Source organism: Onychostoma macrolepis, chromosome 05 (assembly GCF_012432095.1).
Source record: "Onychostoma macrolepis isolate SWU-2019 chromosome 05, ASM1243209v1, whole genome shotgun sequence".
Classification (NCBI taxonomy): domain Eukaryota; kingdom Metazoa; phylum Chordata; class Actinopteri; order Cypriniformes; family Cyprinidae; genus Onychostoma; species Onychostoma macrolepis.
In genome coordinates, this window is record NC_081159.1 from 17,095,015 (window position 1) to 17,112,053 (window position 17,039).

At 37.3% G+C, this 17,039-nt stretch overlaps 2 protein-coding genes across 4 annotated transcripts in view; one reads left to right on the forward strand and one right to left on the reverse strand.

Annotated features, from left to right (window-relative positions):
- Positions 1–74: 74 nt before the first annotated feature.
- On the reverse strand, positions 75–3,552 carry ankra2 (ankyrin repeat, family A (RFXANK-like), 2). 3 transcript variants are annotated; one of them, XM_058776663.1, is made up of 9 exons: positions 3,488–3,552; positions 2,426–2,798; positions 2,161–2,319; positions 2,004–2,069; positions 1,475–1,572; positions 1,092–1,217; positions 731–797; positions 568–648; positions 75–414 (listed from the first exon to the last, which is right to left on the reverse strand). In XM_058776663.1, the coding sequence occupies exons 2-9, from the start codon at positions 2,676–2,678 to the stop codon at positions 359–361; spliced, it is 906 nt and encodes a 301-aa protein (XP_058632646.1). In that variant the 5' UTR covers positions 2,679–2,798; positions 3,488–3,552; the 3' UTR covers positions 75–358. The 3 variants fall into 3 exon arrangements, with proteins under 3 accessions (XP_058632646.1, XP_058632647.1, XP_058632645.1); XM_058776664.1 differs by having other exon boundaries at positions 3,484–3,543; XM_058776662.1 differs by lacking the exon at positions 3,488–3,552 and adding an exon at positions 2,880–3,282.
- Positions 3,553–13,867: 10,315 nt separating this feature from the next.
- The window catches only part of arhgef28a (Rho guanine nucleotide exchange factor (GEF) 28a), an 85,675-nt gene continuing 82,503 nt past the window's right edge, over positions 13,868–17,039 (forward strand). Inside the window, 1 exon segment of the mRNA XM_058775747.1 lies at positions 13,868–14,027. The gene's annotated coding sequence lies outside the window, so the exon portion shown is untranslated.

Below are 17,039 nucleotides of genomic sequence, written 5' to 3' on the forward strand. Positions count from 1 at the left end.
TAAAGTGCCCAGATTTAGATTTACTTAGTTTTATGAACCATTCATAATACCAGTCAAGTTTAATGTGAAACAGCTTATTTTTTTTTTGCTTTAAATGGCAAAATAAATATCTTCAAGTACACTTTGCAACTAGGTAAAAATCAGTGACCTAAAACACACGTACATTGAATAAAAACCACACATATCAGTAGATTCAAAACGCTGAAGTTCTGATCTCATCAATTGCCATGTGTTTGTTTGATCTGTGCATTTGCATCTTCAAAGTGTGTTCAACAAACATGCGAAATGGTATTAACCACTTCATTCATCACGATCAACACTCAAATATTCACTCTAATTCTTCTTGTAGTTGCTATGGTTATTCTTTGATACCTTGCAGAAGCTTCAGAAGATGGCCCTCCAAGACCTGTTGGACTGGGAGGCAACAATATAAGGAATTAGAATGACCGTTAAGACCAACACAAAACGGGTATAATAGTCTTAAGATTCATTACTTCCAACTTAATAAAATAGTCATGTCATGTTTGAAGACACTATTTATTTAACGCTGATTGAAATCATAGCTACCATTTCGGTGTCCCATCGCCACAGCCATGTCCATGGCATTGAACCCAGAGTCAGACTCCATGGTTGGGTCAGCTCCACTCTCTGTCCAGGGATCAGAAGTAATATTAACAACAATACTTACCCACTGCAATGCAATGAAATTAGTTCAAAGTAAGCCTTTTACCTAAGAGGATTTCCACACAGCGAACATGATTACCATGCACTGCATAGAGTATCGGTGCTCCACCATTCTGGAAAAACATAAGCACTGCCGTAGGTGCAAATCAGTTTTTTTTCTAAAACATTGATTCTGGTTACTACACACCAGAGTGCAAGATTCAAGTTATAGAGAGAAATATATGCACACCATATAACAATACTAGGAAATGTCTCCTACTCGACAAACCTGTCATATCCATTTGCATTGCTATAAAACTACCAGCATATTTTGATAAAGGTCACTATAGTCGCTAACACAAGATTATCATTCACAGGTCATAGCTCTAGATGTATTCAGGAATCGAATCAATAATGTGACTGCTTACCCAATCGTACTCATTGACATCAACTCCACAGTCGATGAGCATTCTGACAATATCTGTATACCCTTTACTGCAGGCCAGTGACAGTGCACTCTCCCTTCCCTTGGCCAAGAGATGAGGATCTGCACCCTGAAAGGAAAGAGCTGTGACTATCTGGAGATCCAGCTATGGAATTTGACTTCTGCTTTGTGTGTCAGGTGATTCTTCAAAGTCTTTTAGCTAAATTCTCAAAAGAATAAAAGAGAGGTGACAGAATAAAGAATCTAGAACGGCAAGCTCATGGAATGAAGATGGCAGCAATCGAGGAATGCTAACTGATAGCTTTGTGCAGGTATATTTGGACTACAGTTAAGAAATGAAGTAGTGAGTGTGTATGACATGCTCACACTCTGTAAGAGGAACTCCACCACAGCGATCTGTCCATGAGCAGCCGCCCACATCAGTGGGGTGAATCCCTCCTCATCCTGCAGGTTTATTACGGACTCTAATTCAAAGTGAAACAGGAAGGTAAAGATCAAGTCCTCATTTATCACAATTTTAGACATAGATATATATAGTTCAAAATTACACTACAGTTTAAGTCTGGGGTCAGTCAAGTGCTTTAGTTTTGTTTTTTAAATGAATTATTACTGACACAGTTGAGATGCATAACTGTTTTCAATGTTGCTAATAAGGAAAAATGTTTCTTGAGCACCTAATCAGCATCGAAGTGGCTGCTGAAAATTCAGCTATCAGTACTTTTAAAATATATTAAACATTTTAAATCATAATATTTCATAGTATAACTGTTTTATTGTACGTTCGATCAAATAACAGCATTAGAAACTTTAAAAACATTTACAACACCAAATTTGAACAGAAGTGTATGTAAGACCAAATTGCTTCACATCACATGAATTTTACAAACAAACTAGCCTTGTTCTATTCGACTGGCTAAGAACACCATCTCTCCTTGTGCCGCCAACTGATGTATAGACAGTGCTAGAAAAGAAAAAATAAACAATGGTTATAGTTTTAAAGATTAGGTTGGCAAATATCTTGCCAAATGAGAATGAGAAATAAGAAGACTTACAGTGAACGAGCAGCGGTGTGGATGAGACCTCATTTCCACGGTGTTTGTTGGTGAGCGTGGTGGACTGCTTTATTGGAGAGAAGTGTTTGGTGGTTGATGGCGTGTAAACATGCCTAACCTGAATACCAGGTGAGGGAGATGTTTGAATATTACACTCCGCTGTAGAGAGAGAGAGAGAAAAAAACAGAGACAGAACATTTTAAAGAATTTTCTGAAATTATATTCACTCAAAAGAAGGTTGTTTTGCTCCAATCATTTGCTTTACCTTTAAATAACACAGAGGCCACCTCCAGATCAGAGTTCACCTGGTCCTGGATATTTTTACTTTCTTCCTCGTTCAGTGACTTCACAAAGCGCGAACACACGTTCATGTCAAAGCGGTTGGGTAATATAAACTTTATGCCCATGGCGTTCTGCGAGGTGGCATCCTCTGCTGAGCCAATGCTGACTGACGGCTCCACCTTGATGCCCGTCACCTCTGGTAATGGGCACAGACCCTCCATCTCCTCTGATGCCATTGGCCGCTCAGGATCTGTGATATCCCAAAAGAAGCTACTACAGCCTTTTCCTTAAATAGAATCAAACCCTTACAATAAGTGGATGATGTTTAGGTCCCATGCAGAATGAAGCTTTTGTACCTGGTAAATTCATAGAGAATTTTACATTAGTTGAAATATGTGAACAATATGATTCATTTGATTTAAAACAACATAACTCACATGAACAACTGTAACTCGTATGGTTAGTTTGTTAAATTATTTGAAAGGCTGTCATTTTGTTGACTTTTGCGCCTCAGTTTGATTCTATAACCTCGCAACCATCACTAGCAGCAATACTATAAACTCATAGATGACGACTCCATGAATACTGTTACTAGTATTATAACAGATTTTGTGCTGGAAATTAAATCATGCACGTTTGAAAAAAGCCCTTTAATCCTGCACAACAATGCATAATCTCACATGCCCGACAAATGAACGCTCTTAATGTCAGCGTGACCGAAACAAGGTTAGCCAACCAGCTAACGACCGTTATAGGTTGCACTATATTAACAATATATAGTAAATGAAACCATGCTGTGCATATATTTCTTAATTCCAGCATATGCATTTCCTGAGTTAAAACACACAGAATACGAGAGCGCACCGGGTTAGCCTAACGTTAACGGTAGTTCATTTTGGAGCATAGCTTGATTTCTAAAGCAGGATTAACGGGCTGAGGCTATTGTCTTATTTTTATTTTTTTAATTGTTAAACCTATATTATTGAAAATGTTACCACAAATGTAAACCGTCGTCTATTTTAAATAGAAAAATCAACATACCTACCGAGTTATTATCGTTTGTTTTGAAACGACAGGTTGTTCATGAGGTTGAATATAAATAAAGTTTTTTCGAAAGCAGAGAGGGTGGAGTCATGTGTTCATTTATCTACACTTGGATGTGTAAATGCATGCTGTACATTGTAATTACACGATAAGATATGATTGTCACTGGTATTTCTGCAACTACAGGTGCTGGTCATATAATTAGAATATCATCAAAAAGTTGATTTATTTCACTAATTCCATTCAAAAAGTGAAACTTGTATATTATATTCATTCATTACACACAGACTGATATATTTCAAATGTTAATTTCTTTTAATTTTGATGATTAGAGCTTACAGCTCATGAAAGTCAAAAATCAGTATCTCAAAATATTAGAATATTTACATTTGAGTTTGAATAAATGACCATCCAATGACGTATCTCTTGTTCTTTGAAACCACAATAATGGGGAAGACTGCTGACTTGGCAATGATCCAGAAGACGAACATTGACACCCTCCACAAAGAGGGTAAGTCACAGAGGTCATTACTGAAAGGTGTGGCTGTTTACAGAGTGCTGTATCAAAGCATATTAAATGCAAAGTTGACTGGAAGGAAGAATTTAGGTAGGAAAAGGTGCACAAGCAACAGGGATGACCGCAAGCTTGAGAATACAGTCAAGCAAAGCCGATTCAAACACTTGGGAGAGCTTCACAAGGAAAGAACTGAAGCTGGAGTCAGTGCATCAAGAGTCACCACGCTCAGACGCCTTCAGGAAAAGGGCTACCAAGCCACTTCTGAACCAGAGACAACGCCAGAAGCATCTTAACTGGGCTGTGGAGAAAAGAACTGGACTGTTGCTCAGTGGTCCAAAGTCCTCTTTTCAGATGAAAGTAAATTTTACATTTCATTTGGAAATCAAGGTCCCAGAGTCTGAAGGAAGAGTGGAGAGGCACAGAATCCATGTTGCTTGAAGTCCAGTGTGAAGTTTCCACAGTCAGTGATGATTTGGGCTGCCATGTCATCTGCTGGTGTTGGTCCACTGTGTTTTCTGAAGTCCACAGTCAACGCAGCCATCTACCAGGAAATTTTAGAGCACTTCATGCTTCCTTCTGTTGACAAGCTTTATGGAGATGCTGATTTCATTTTCCAGCAGGACTTGGCACCTGCCCACACTGCCAAAGGTACCAAAAGCTGGTTCAATGACCATAGTGTTACTGTGCTTGATTGGCCAGCAAACTCGCCTGACCTGAACCCCATAGAGAATCTATGGGGTATTGTCAAGAGGAAGATGAGAGACACCAGACCCAACAATGCAGAAGAGCTGAAGGCCACTATCAGAGCAACCTGGGCTCTCATAACACCTGAGCAGTGCCACAGACTGATCGACTCCATGCCACGCCGCATTGCTGCAGTAATTCAGGCAAAAGGAGCCCCAACTAAGTATTGAGTGCTGTACATGCTCATACTTTTCATTTTCATACTTTTCAGTTGGCCAAGATTTCTAAAAATCCTTTCTTTGTATTGGTCTTAAGTGATATTCTAATATTTTGAGATACTGATTTTTGACTTTCATGAGCTGTAAGCTCTAATCATCAAAATTAAAAGAAATAAACATTTGAAATATATCAGTCTGTGTGTAATGAATGAATAAAATATACAAGTTTCACTTTTTGAATGGAATTAGTGAAATAAATCAACTTTTTGATGATATTCTAATTATATGACCAGCACCTGTATATCACTATAAAAATGGCTATAAATATTTCCCACACAATAAATATGTCAATATTTCAAATATTTTTTCATTTGACACTTTCTTGTGGTCATAATAGTAATTTTAAGCTTCTGATCTCTAGTATCTTCATTATGAAAGTCTGGGTTTTGGACAATGGTAAAACAATACTCTATAGTAATGTAATCTAAAGATAAAAGGCATTTAAAGAAGCAAAAATAAATCATGTGAGTGGATTAAAAGTTTCAGTGTGACCTTCAAAAAAATAAATAAAAAAAAAAAGTTCAAAAAACACCAAAGGGTCCTTCTTCCAAAACTTAGGTTTAATTCAGGATAATTGGGCCATTTTTTTTTTTTTTTTACCATTCAACTCAATGACAAAAAGTGTCCCAATTGTCCTGAATTCACTCTAATGGTTTGAAACTGCAATGGCAAAACAGGTTCTATACCTGCCTTGTGTTTATTCAACTATTCACATTTGCAGGATTTTTTTTTCTTCTTTTCTTTTTAATTACATAAGTTCTAACATGAGTGAGTGATGTGTTTGTTTGGAGTCTGAAGCAAATTTTGCATGACATCTGTGATTTCTTTATATATTTTTTTGGAGTATGTGTGGGCATGAGTTCTTGTCATTTGTTTATTACAAAATATTTGTGTAATTTTTGAATTAGTGGTCACTGGATATGTAATCCTCTATCAAAGCCATTCTCAGAACCGAGTGGAGCAATGCCTAAATATTTATGTAAAATCTGGTCCAAACAACTGAAAAGGAAATAAAGTAGACTAGAGTCTGGCCCACTGCAAACCACTGCAAAAACATCCAGAAAATAATAACATTTCCATTCTCCACTTGGGTAGAACTGAAATGTTCAGTGCAATTTGATCAGACAGCTGCATTAAGGGATGCTTGATGAAGACAACATGAAAATTATGAATGGAAAACATTTTTATTTTTTATTTTTGTGATGCAAAAGCCTGTGCTTTTGAAGGTTATGGTATTTTTCATGCATCATAGCCACTGTGATTTTCTCTTCTGCTATCGGCACTGCGATCATGCATTTATATTGCTAGCTTTTCCTTCTGGTTGCACAATGCTAATCAGATTATATAGGATATACTTAATATTTCTACATAACCTGTTAAAGTTCTGCTTTAGCAGCCTCTAAGCTCCATTCACTTTTGTGTTCTCACTAACTCTCTAGTGCACTGTTTGTACAGACCCCTGTGTAAATGAAGGAATTTAGGCCAATGATTGAAACAGACACTATTACCAGCCTTTAAATACTTTAAATAGACACCGCAAATGGAAATGCTTTTGAGTTCAATTAATCACTGTGTTCGTTGTCAAAGTACTTTATAAAAAGTAAATTAAACAACAAAAAAATTATAAATTGCCTTTCTATTGTCTGTCTTCCTATCATCCTCGATGTAAATAAAGTTCACTGTTTCTGTGTAGGAGAATTGTAAGAAAACTTTAGGTCACATTTGAGAGAGCAGCGACCCCTTTGGTAATAGGTTGAATAGCATGGTCACAACCAGATACTGATGTTCTTAAAAATTACTGCTAAACTGTTGAAGTGTTAGTTGTTGTCAGGCCATTTGTTTTGTACATTATAATGGACTACTTTTTCTTAGTACATGCCTCAAGAAAATAAAATATTTAAGATCTCATTCTTTCCTAGCGTTTATCCCGCACTGGTGCAGTGTCCACTGGTCCACTGTTTGGCACATCGGTCTCCACTTCTTCCGGTCTAGGGCGTCCTCGTGGGCAGCATTGATGTGTTTCATGTCTTGCTTGATCCGGTCCATCCACCTCTTCTTTGGTCGACCTCGTGGACATCGTCCATCGGGGCTCAGGTGCAATGCTCGTCCGGCAACTGATTCTACTCTGCTGCAGGCGACATGGCCGTGCCAACGGAGATGTGCTTCCCTCATCTTCTCACTGATTGGGGCTGCTCCTAGTATTTTCCGCACGTCCTCATTCCGGACCCGATCCAGTCGAGTCAGCCCAAGCGGAGCATACGCATCTCACTGAGAGTCTGACGCTCTTCATTTGCGAGTAGAACATCATCAGCAAACAGCAGCGTCCATGGGTGTGTTGACTGGATATCTGCTGTTGCTGTATCCATACACAGGATGAATAGAAAGGGCGAAAGGGCTGATCCTTGGTGAACTCCAAAGCTAACACGAAAGCTGGCGAGATTCCCAACGGGCAGCGGACTACGCTGACAGTGTCCTGGTAGAGGAGTTGAGTCCATCGGACATAGGCCTCAGGGATCTGATGCGATCAAAGGGCACTCCAGATCAAATCGTGGGGGACACGATCAAACACCTTCTCCAACTCCAGGAACGCCATGTGGACTTTTTGTTTTTCTCTCGGTATTTCTCCACAAGTAGACGGGCAGCATGGATAGCATCGATCGTTCCGCATCCCTTGGCGAAACCGCACTGATTTGGGGTGGTTCTGGCTATACTTCGGAGATGTCCATCAAGAATCCTTTCATTAATTTTCATTGTATGACATAGAAGACGGATAGGTCTATACACTGTAAAAAGTGATAAGTTGACTTAACTTAAAAAAATTGAGGAAACCCGTTGCCTTAAAATTTTTAAGTAAATGATCATTTAAAAAATAAGTTAACTGAATTGTCAAGTTCACTTAACTTTTTATTTTTTTAAATTATTATGTACTTAATAAATTTAAGGCAATGGGTTTCCTCAATTTTTTAAAGTTAAGTCAACTTTCACTTTTTACAGTGTAGTTGGTACATTCACTCACATGACCCTTTCCCTTCCAAATTGGCACAGTGACACTGGTTGTCCAAGCTTTAGGTGGCTTGTTTTCTGCAATCATCTTATTATAGAGTAATGCCAAGATCTCAGCACCCCACCGTCCCATTAATTTCCATACTTCAGCTGGAATATTGTCTGGTCCCGTCGCTCTGCCATTCTTCATTTTTTTGATGGCTGCCAATACTTCAACTACACTGATTGGCGGGACGGTCCGGAAATAGGCTCAGGGCTGGGAATTGGTGGATGTGGGAACTCTTCATTGGAGATCTGCAAAAAATAGTCACATCATCGTTGTAGGATGGCTGGTGTGTCTCGAAGTAGCTGATGGTTTGCATCCATAACATGCACCATCCGGCCAATGGCTTGGGAGGACTTGTGGCGAAAGCTAGCAAGGCAGTAGATCTTGTTCACCCCTTCCTGCGTATCCAGTTTGTCATACAGGTCATTGTAGTGTTTTGCCTTAGCTTTTGTTACTGCCAGCTTCGCCATTGATCTAAGACTCTTGTATTGTTGCAAATCGGTGACCAGACGTATTTGAAATCAGGCCTTATAGGCCATCTTCTTAGCCTTGATTGCTACTTGGACTTCCTCTGTCCACCACCAAGTCGCCTTGTCAATAAATTGCCTTCTTTGCCTCGTCTTTCCTAGCACATTGATGGACCTTTTATGGATTTGAGTGGTGATTGCATTCCAAAAAGTCTCCACTGGTTGATTATCGAGGGCTGTTGCCAATTCGTTCTTGTGTTCAGACCATTTCCACCATCTAATTCACTCATGCTCTGACCTCTGCACATGCAGTTGGTGCTGCAAGCAGAACCGGACATCAAGGATGAGCAGTCGATGTTGGGGAGTAATAAAATAAAAAAGTAAAATAGTAAAATAAAATATTTAAGATGAATATGTAAATATAAACAATTCCAAAGGCCCTGCTTGAGCTATGTGCAGAGAGCTTTTCTGCGAGAAGCTGATCTGAAGGATCTAATTCAGCTGCTTGCTGTTTTTGCTTGACTCTGACCCCTCGTGTTTCAGGCTTTAACTCTTTGTTTGTTTTGAGTTGACTGTGAAACTAATTCACACACATGCCTCTAAAGCTCCAAAGTAGAGATTTCTTAACTGCATGATTATGGACTTTGCGGGATGAGGCAGCATTTTAAGCTCTTGTTTAGGATTTAGCCAGCTTATGTTCCACTAATCTTTATTTATTTCTTTTTTTTTGGCACTGGAAGGCCTGCTTCAGTCAAAACTAAATTTTATCCCAATCCCTACTAAACCATATTCCAGATATGATATTAGCAATGATATTCATTAAGGCTATTTTCTGTTGCTGAACCACACTCAGTTGAGTTGCATGGAGAATATTTCGATTGTTTGTTTACTGCATGTGCAAAACACCAAAACTCCAAAGAAGATGCACTTGCCCTATATATGAAAATGCCAAGGCTATATACTGTCTATAACAGCTTGAATAGAGGAACTCCAGAGCATAATTTGACCTGTTTCTGTAATTACCAAGAACAAAATAATAATGCTGATTGAGCCAATGGATTACAAAATCTAAAGTATTTATGATCTTGGACAAATACAAAAGGGTGAACTTGCATTGTTTGAGTTACAGCACTTAACAGAATAATCAAACTCTGTTTTATATGCCGGATAGGATTAGAAAGTGATTTGAAGAATTTGATTAATCCAAGTAAAAAATGAAAAAACTTTTATAATCTGTTCCAACACAAACACACATAATGCAGCATTTGTTGAAAACTTTTGTTGAACCTTAGAGGAGATTAATAGTTTACAAATTAGGCTATATAGGCACTGACAATATAAATGGAGGGCATGCTTTGAAAATATGCAGCAATTTTCATGACTAGGGTCAAAAATGATATGCTCAAAAATATAAAATACCACTAGTTTGTCTGACATAATTTTTATTTCCTAATTTATATATAAATAGCCATTGACTGTGACAGTTAGTTTTTTATGTTTCTGGTGTATTTCTTTTTCTTTCTTTTTTTCAACTTTTGTTTCCTATATGCATTAAGTATTCTATATATCAGCATATGGGGAAAAACATCTTGACAGCATCTTTATGCGCTGCATGTGAGCACTTGAATTTTGGTTATTTATTATTATTTTTAAATCTTTGTTTTTAATGACATATGCCCTGTGGGAGCCAATAATATGTTCAGCAAATAAGAAAAAAAAAAGCTTTTGTAAATCACAATTTTGACAAGGTTATAATTATGAAATATAAAGTTGAATTTCTGACATAAAAAGTCATAATTGACATTAAAAAGTAAAAGACAGCATTGTTTTTCCAACGAGTTGCATAATGATGACAGAAGTATTACACAGAAATAAATGAACACAAAAGTAAAACATTACAATTTAAAACACAAATGCGAATTTTAATTTGTGTGTGTGTGTGATCTTGATTGTAACTTTTTTGGAACAACAAAAATAGTATCATATTCTGACATCACTTAATCTAACATTTAACACATAATCTAACATAACTTACATTAATAAAATAGTAATTAAAAAAAATTACATTAGTAAATGTGTGATGTGAAAGTGTTACATTTTCAACAAGCAAAAGTGGGAAACAAAGCGTTTCATTAAAATATGATATTTATGTGTTATAGTGGAAAATTATCTCCTATTTTCACTCATCCAGATAATTCTTCTTTGTACAGTTCTGCAGTTCAGTGACTTCTGATGGAGTCTGGTAGCTGAAAAGTTTTAAGGAGGTGCTGTGAAATGTGTTCACTGCTGTGCCAGTGGAGGGCTCAGGCCAGCCAGAGCGAGAGATTGTTTCCTGACTGAAAGGCCACTGAGAGTGCAGTTGTGGTTATACAGAATTAATAGGCTCTTGTGTTCCCAGAGATCATGTTTTTGGACACCTGGGTCAAATTTGGACTTAGGTCTAAACTTGTATTTAAACTTTCAGATACACATCTACAATAAACAACATCCAAAGAATACACAACAGTACACAACAGTATTCAATCTGTTGATTTATATTTTGCAGATATACAACATAATGTTTGCTGTGCACTTGCCAGTTTGGCCTGAGTATTAGCAGCCTATTATTTTGTTGTTTTTATTTTTACCATAGTAAACTGTCATTTTGTCTTATATTGTCAAACGGAAATAATCAGATGATAGTACTGTTTGGGAACTGACTGACTTACAAAATGTCCATTTCTCAATTTCCCTTCCTTTATTCGTCTCTGTATGCTCTGGGATGTGAGAACAGGAGGTTGATGGGGATCTGTCATTCGGAGCTGATGCTGTAACTAAACCAGGAGCCAAAGGGGGCAGCAGTGGGAGAATTGCCTGTTGAATATAGGCCGATATCGTGAGACTCTGAACACCCTTGCATGTTCTTCCAGTCAATAGGATTTCTCCTTTATTCAGAATTCGTGCTTGAGCTTTTGTGGCCAGTCTTTTTTTGGGTTCCCCTGCTGTTCTTCACAGCGAGGATGTGGACCATGGCGTGATCCCACCTCCCTCATAGAGTGAGGGAGTCAGACGGAAAGATTGTGATTGGGGGACTGTTGCTGTTGTTTTTTATTTGTTTGTTGGTGTTGTTTGTGCATTTGCTCATGAGCGAGATCAGAGAGTTAAAGGCAGTTTTTGGGTCACAGCCCAGCACCAGGCCACAGGAAGGATGGTGGTTTGCTCGGTGGGAGATTTCTTCCCTTCCACCTCATGCAGTGACTGTCTGGTTACATTAATGTTGATTGTTAATTTTCAAGTGAGGACAAAATCGTATCACCAATTCAAAATATGGCTTATTTTCATTTTATATGTCAAACTACTCATACATTCTCTTAACTGTTCATACCTTCGCTCTCTTCTCATTTGTGACCACTTGAAAAGTCACATTTTATGTCACCACCTAACTTCTCACTACAGTCCATTATCTATGCTTGCTTAGTTGACTAAGATTTGTGAGATGTTTGTCTGTAGTAGTAAACAGTAAGGTAGTAGAATCCTGTCAAAGAAAGTTCTTTGAGTAAATAAATGAAAAAATTAGACATTTGAAGGGTTGTAGGCTAAAAGTTCCCCTTACTGCCTTTATATTTACATCTCACACAAATTTGTGTTGCTTCATCAGTAAACAAAATCTTACCCTTTGTGACCTGTTATGGGCTAAAGGTCACTATTGATTAGTTCAGAACAGCATAGTAGCGTACAACTCTACTATTTCTGCCTTAAAAAGAAATTGTAAAAATAGTAAAAGTATACGCTAGTTTGCGGTTCTGAATTCATCACGTCTCCGCGTCTTCACGCAGTGATACGGATGCAGTGTGCAGTGATGTCCAGAAGATGGCAGTGTAAACTCATAATACTGAAAATCACAACAGGAGGTTTTAAAAACTGGCGCATTAATAAAGTAATAAATCAAAACTTTTTTTTCAATACAATAAATAAGCAGACATGTTGTATGATTAATTACTTTTTTTGTTATTTCTCTCTGTGTTTTTGTTTGCCTTGAAATAATCACAGCATTGCGTGAGAATTAAATCACGCTTGTTATTGTCTTTTTTACTTTCAGGTTAGCTTAGACAGAGAAATCAACCAGAGGTTCACAGAGAAGCAGAAAAATCAACAAAATTCGGACAGACGCCTTTAAACAATTGTCCTCCAAAAATATGAATTCATGCAGTCCTTCATTATAAACATTAGGGGGCACCGCAATGTATTTTGATTTATTCATGTTACGACACAAAATAATGTTATTACCCATTAGAATTCTGCTTTCTGTTTACTATCTCAATTATGCCAAGGATTCAAAAGAATAATCGCACGACTTTCACACAGATTCATGCATAGTATTTTTCAGGCTCCTTAAACATCTCCTACCAGCTTGACACTGATCAGCCACTAGGTGGCACTCTATTTGTATATGATTGAAGCACAGACTCCGGTGGGCTTTCTGGTAAAATTCTGTCTGTGATCTTTGGACTCGGTCCAGCCCTGGAGAACAGACAGGAAGGGTGGGCACATTGATTGACTTCCTCTCCATTTCCTGTTCAATTGCCATGTACACTTTGTGTAAACCGATCCTCTGACTTTAAGAGTGACACATCTTGACTTGTCTTTTTATCTATACCGACCAGGCACAGTACGTGTTAGATGATTTAGGATTTAATAGTGATATGGTTGTATATCCTGTTTCACAAGTATGTTAACATGGTTTTTGTTATTTAACATGGATCATATCTGGCATAAACAGAGAGGATACTTTCAGCTGTGCTCTCTAGCATGTAAAAGAATAGAACCTATTAGCCTCTCTGTTCTTTACATAGTAATATTTTATGTATGACACCTTATTGCCTCTGCAATTCTGAAAATAATAATTTAAAAGAGATTTTTTTTATTGTCATCTAACTGGCCAAAACCTGTTTATAAGGAGTATACTTTTTCAAAAGATTATTACTCTTAGCAGCTTTATACTGTAAGTTTAAATAATAACTAAATACGGAGCCTACACACCAATTTTACAATATGTGTTTGAAACAAGTCTGAACATGATAAATACAAGTAAGGATTAACCAGGCCTAAGTTGAGTCCTCTAGGTAAACCAGCCTGACAGTGTATGGTCCCCAAACACGTGACTGTGCTGTTGTAGTTCTCTCGCTCTCCTAATTGAACGTACAAGTCCTACTATGACGAAGGTTTAGCCCTTGAATATTAATTCAGTCATACTGACGTTGCTTGGTTACCTTTTCTGCGGAGTTCAGTCAAGTAGCCTACTTAATATTCATAAGGCAAACCTTCACCGTAGTAGGATTGGTTAACGTGCTAGTTGGGGGGCAGGGCTATGATCACGCACGGAGCTGAAGAGAGTGAGCGCCGGTGGCGCATCCACAGTCCGTGTGTCCATTCAAAACAGTCGGCATTGTACAAGTACAAGTCACGCACACGGATGTCCTGTCCGTGAGGCAGTCAGGATACTTTGTACAAGCAGTTTGAAAGCGTTACATTTGGAAGTTGCAGGGATTACACTCGTATGGAGTGAGGTAAGGGCTCTGTTGTCGCATGTCTTGTACAGGTGCGGACGCACTTTTAATAAAGTGCTGGGAAGTAGTTTTATCTCCCCGCGGCTTCTAAAATGGAATCTTCCTTTCGCCTTCGAATAATGTTATAAATGTTTTGGAGTTGCGGTGAAGTTGTGCTGGGAAAAAGGAAGCTCCGGTGAAAGCTGTCATTGTTTGTAGTCAGTTGACAGTCGCGGCTATGGGAACCTGAGCGCACGGTAAAAATGTTTTCAGTATAATAATAACAATATTCTTGTTTACATCAGTTTAATATATCTAAATCATTTCTGTCATTTGTGCTCGATTTGACTTAAAGCGGTGAAAAAATGTAGGCTAATTAATTTATTAGTATTATAGGTTTTAACTTTGACACCACTTGTTTTAGTGTAGTTTTTTTAATGGCCACTTAGTGTCATTGTTATTCATATTGCACATTACTGCAATAGCAGTTGCAATAACAATGACTGTGTTTACATGCACAGAATATTCAGGATTTATATTATTATTACTGATGTCATGTAAATACTTTAACTAGATTGCCATAACCAGATTAAGCCAATATTCTGATTTGGAAATCTATATTCAACAACTGTCTGTCTGTATTAATTTTTGATAACGTAAAAAATATCCACAGTAAATGAATATATGAGTTTGTGAATATGTCCAAAGGTGTTTGTGAAAGGTTAAGCTAAAACAATTTGGAAACAAGGAGACTCAACATTTCTTACTTTCTTTCTTTCTTTCTTTCTTTCTTTAAACATACATTTTGCTAACATTAAAAAGAAGTGTCTCATAACAGCAGAACAAATTGGGAAATTGTGTGGCGCAGTTGTTCTGAAAAACATCAGATTTGCATGCAGTATTTACTTGGAGCCCTGCATTGACTTTAACACAAACCTTACTCGTATCTTTAACTGTAACCTGTGTGAATGTGAATTAGTATGTACAAGAAAGAAGATCCTTAACATCAATTTTCTACCCTGACTATGCAGTTACACGCAATCAGTTTTATGGTGCACTATGTTACTCCTTACTAATCAGACTCAAGTTAGTTGTGTCCATGTAATTGAAACTTTATTAGGATTGTGGCCATCTAGCTAGCAGAGCTGTCATCAAAAGTGTTTTAAGCACTTGATTGTACAATGCTGAGGTTGCAGCCATGATTATGTTTACAGAATTTTAGATACACACTTGAGGCCAAACTGGAGGACGCAGAGAGAAGAGGGGGTGAAGGCATTGTGTCCTGGTAATCAGGAGTGATTTTGACTTCCTCCTTCCCCTGTTGTATCCTGCATGAATGGCCTGAGAGAGTCCCAGCCCTCACTTTCAGTTCAGAGAAAGAGAAATAGGAGGGTTTGGCATGAAAGGCACTTTGAAGTGCGCTCCTCATCAGTCTTTGTCTCTCTTCTTTGCTCTGTTGAATACTGAGCAAACAGAAGCAACAAAAGAATGCTTCACAGGCCTACAGGGTAGCTAGCGAATATCCCACAAGAATAATGTTAGTCTAGTCACATTTTAGGCTTTCTAACAGAAAATGTTGTTTTACACGAATTTTCCAAGTTGAGTATAAGTTTAGCTCAATCAGCAATGTTTGTGGCCTAATGTTGACTACCATGAATAATTTCATCCATCGTTTTGTTAATGTGGTGGGGTATATTGCAGTATCGTAAAAGCACTTACATTAATTATTCTTTTAAAGCTTATACTCTCTTAAAAGCTGTAAAACAGGATATTTTTTTCTTCACTAAAATCATGTTACACACAGGCTACACTGTCTTATGGCTATATTATTAAAATTATACATTTTATTGGCTTTTATTGGCCCAGTTCACTTCCATTGTACATGCCTTATTGAAAACCAAGTTTTTTGTATTATTATTTTTTTTTAAGGAACAAATTTGTGCTTACCATGGAATATTACATTATTACTAAATAATAATACATTTTATAGATGTTATGTATGATGTTGTATATAAATTATAGATACTATTATATTTTATGTTTTGTTACTTAATAAGTTTCAAGAATATGCAATAGACCATTGTTATTTTAGTATTATTTGTACGCTTTTTTATATAGCTTTTTTATAATTTAGTTTTAGTTTTAGTAATTTTGTAATGTGCTTTTGTAATATTTATATATTATTATAGCTTTATTTTAATTCCAGTTTAATTATCAGTAATTAAGTACTTCAACTTTTAAGTGTAATAATGTTTATCTATATATATATATATATATATATATTTCAGCTTCATTTCAATTAAGAAAAGTTTTAGTTAAAGATAACAACACTGTTTTGAACTTGTTCTCAAAGTAATACCCAAAACCAAACTTTTATAAGTTCTTGTGTATGTTTCACCCCATCACCAGACTTTAGTGCAAGCTCAAAAACCTCATTTTTTGTTGCTACCATTTTGACCTGTTAAAGGTTGTAATCGTGATGGATCAAAGGTTACACAGAGTGATACAGAGGACATCTGGCATGTGTCAGTAGACTGCAGGTGGAATCTGAGTGTGTCTGGCTGAAGTCAGCTTGATTTCACCCAGAGAAACCGAAGCAGACACAGTTCACTCAGGGCATCTCTCTCTCTCTCTCTCTCTCTCTCTCTCTGTCTTTGTTCACTCACTCTGTTTGTTTTGTTTTTCTGCTGTTTCTTTGCTCCATCTTGTTCATATAGTTTGCCTATCTTTTTTTAAAAATAGTTTCGTGAAATCTATTTCTTTTGTGTGTGTTTGTTTTAAGAGCTGTCAGTTTAGTTCGTATCATAGAGTAAGTCATATTTAATTGTTTTTGAAACGGCAAGGTGTGGCAGTGGCTATTACACCATAAAAGACCTGATAACACTCCAAACCCCGTTAATGCCATCCAGGTAAAACTGAATTTGCTGGTGTGTGCAAGAGAGAGAGATCATGGAAATACGGTGTTATTGCTCTTTCCAATAAAAACAAAAACCTGCATACAAGTAACTAGAAAGACTAGAATTCCTGCTGGAA

Excerpts from the sequence above, each read along its gene's own strand:
- ankra2 (XM_058776663.1), bottom strand. The coding sequence starts at position 2,678 with ATGGCATCAGAGGAGATGGAGGGTCTGTGCCCATTACCAGAGGTGACG. Across the intron at positions 1,573-2,003 it reads AGCCAGTCGAATAGAACAAG|AGTCCGTAATAAACCTGCAG; the intron begins GCTAGTTTGTTT and ends ACTTTGAATTAG. Across the intron at positions 1,218-1,474 it reads TGGAGTTCCTCTTACAGAGT|GGTGCAGATCCTCATCTCTT; the intron begins GTGAGCATGTCA and ends CTTTCCTTTCAG.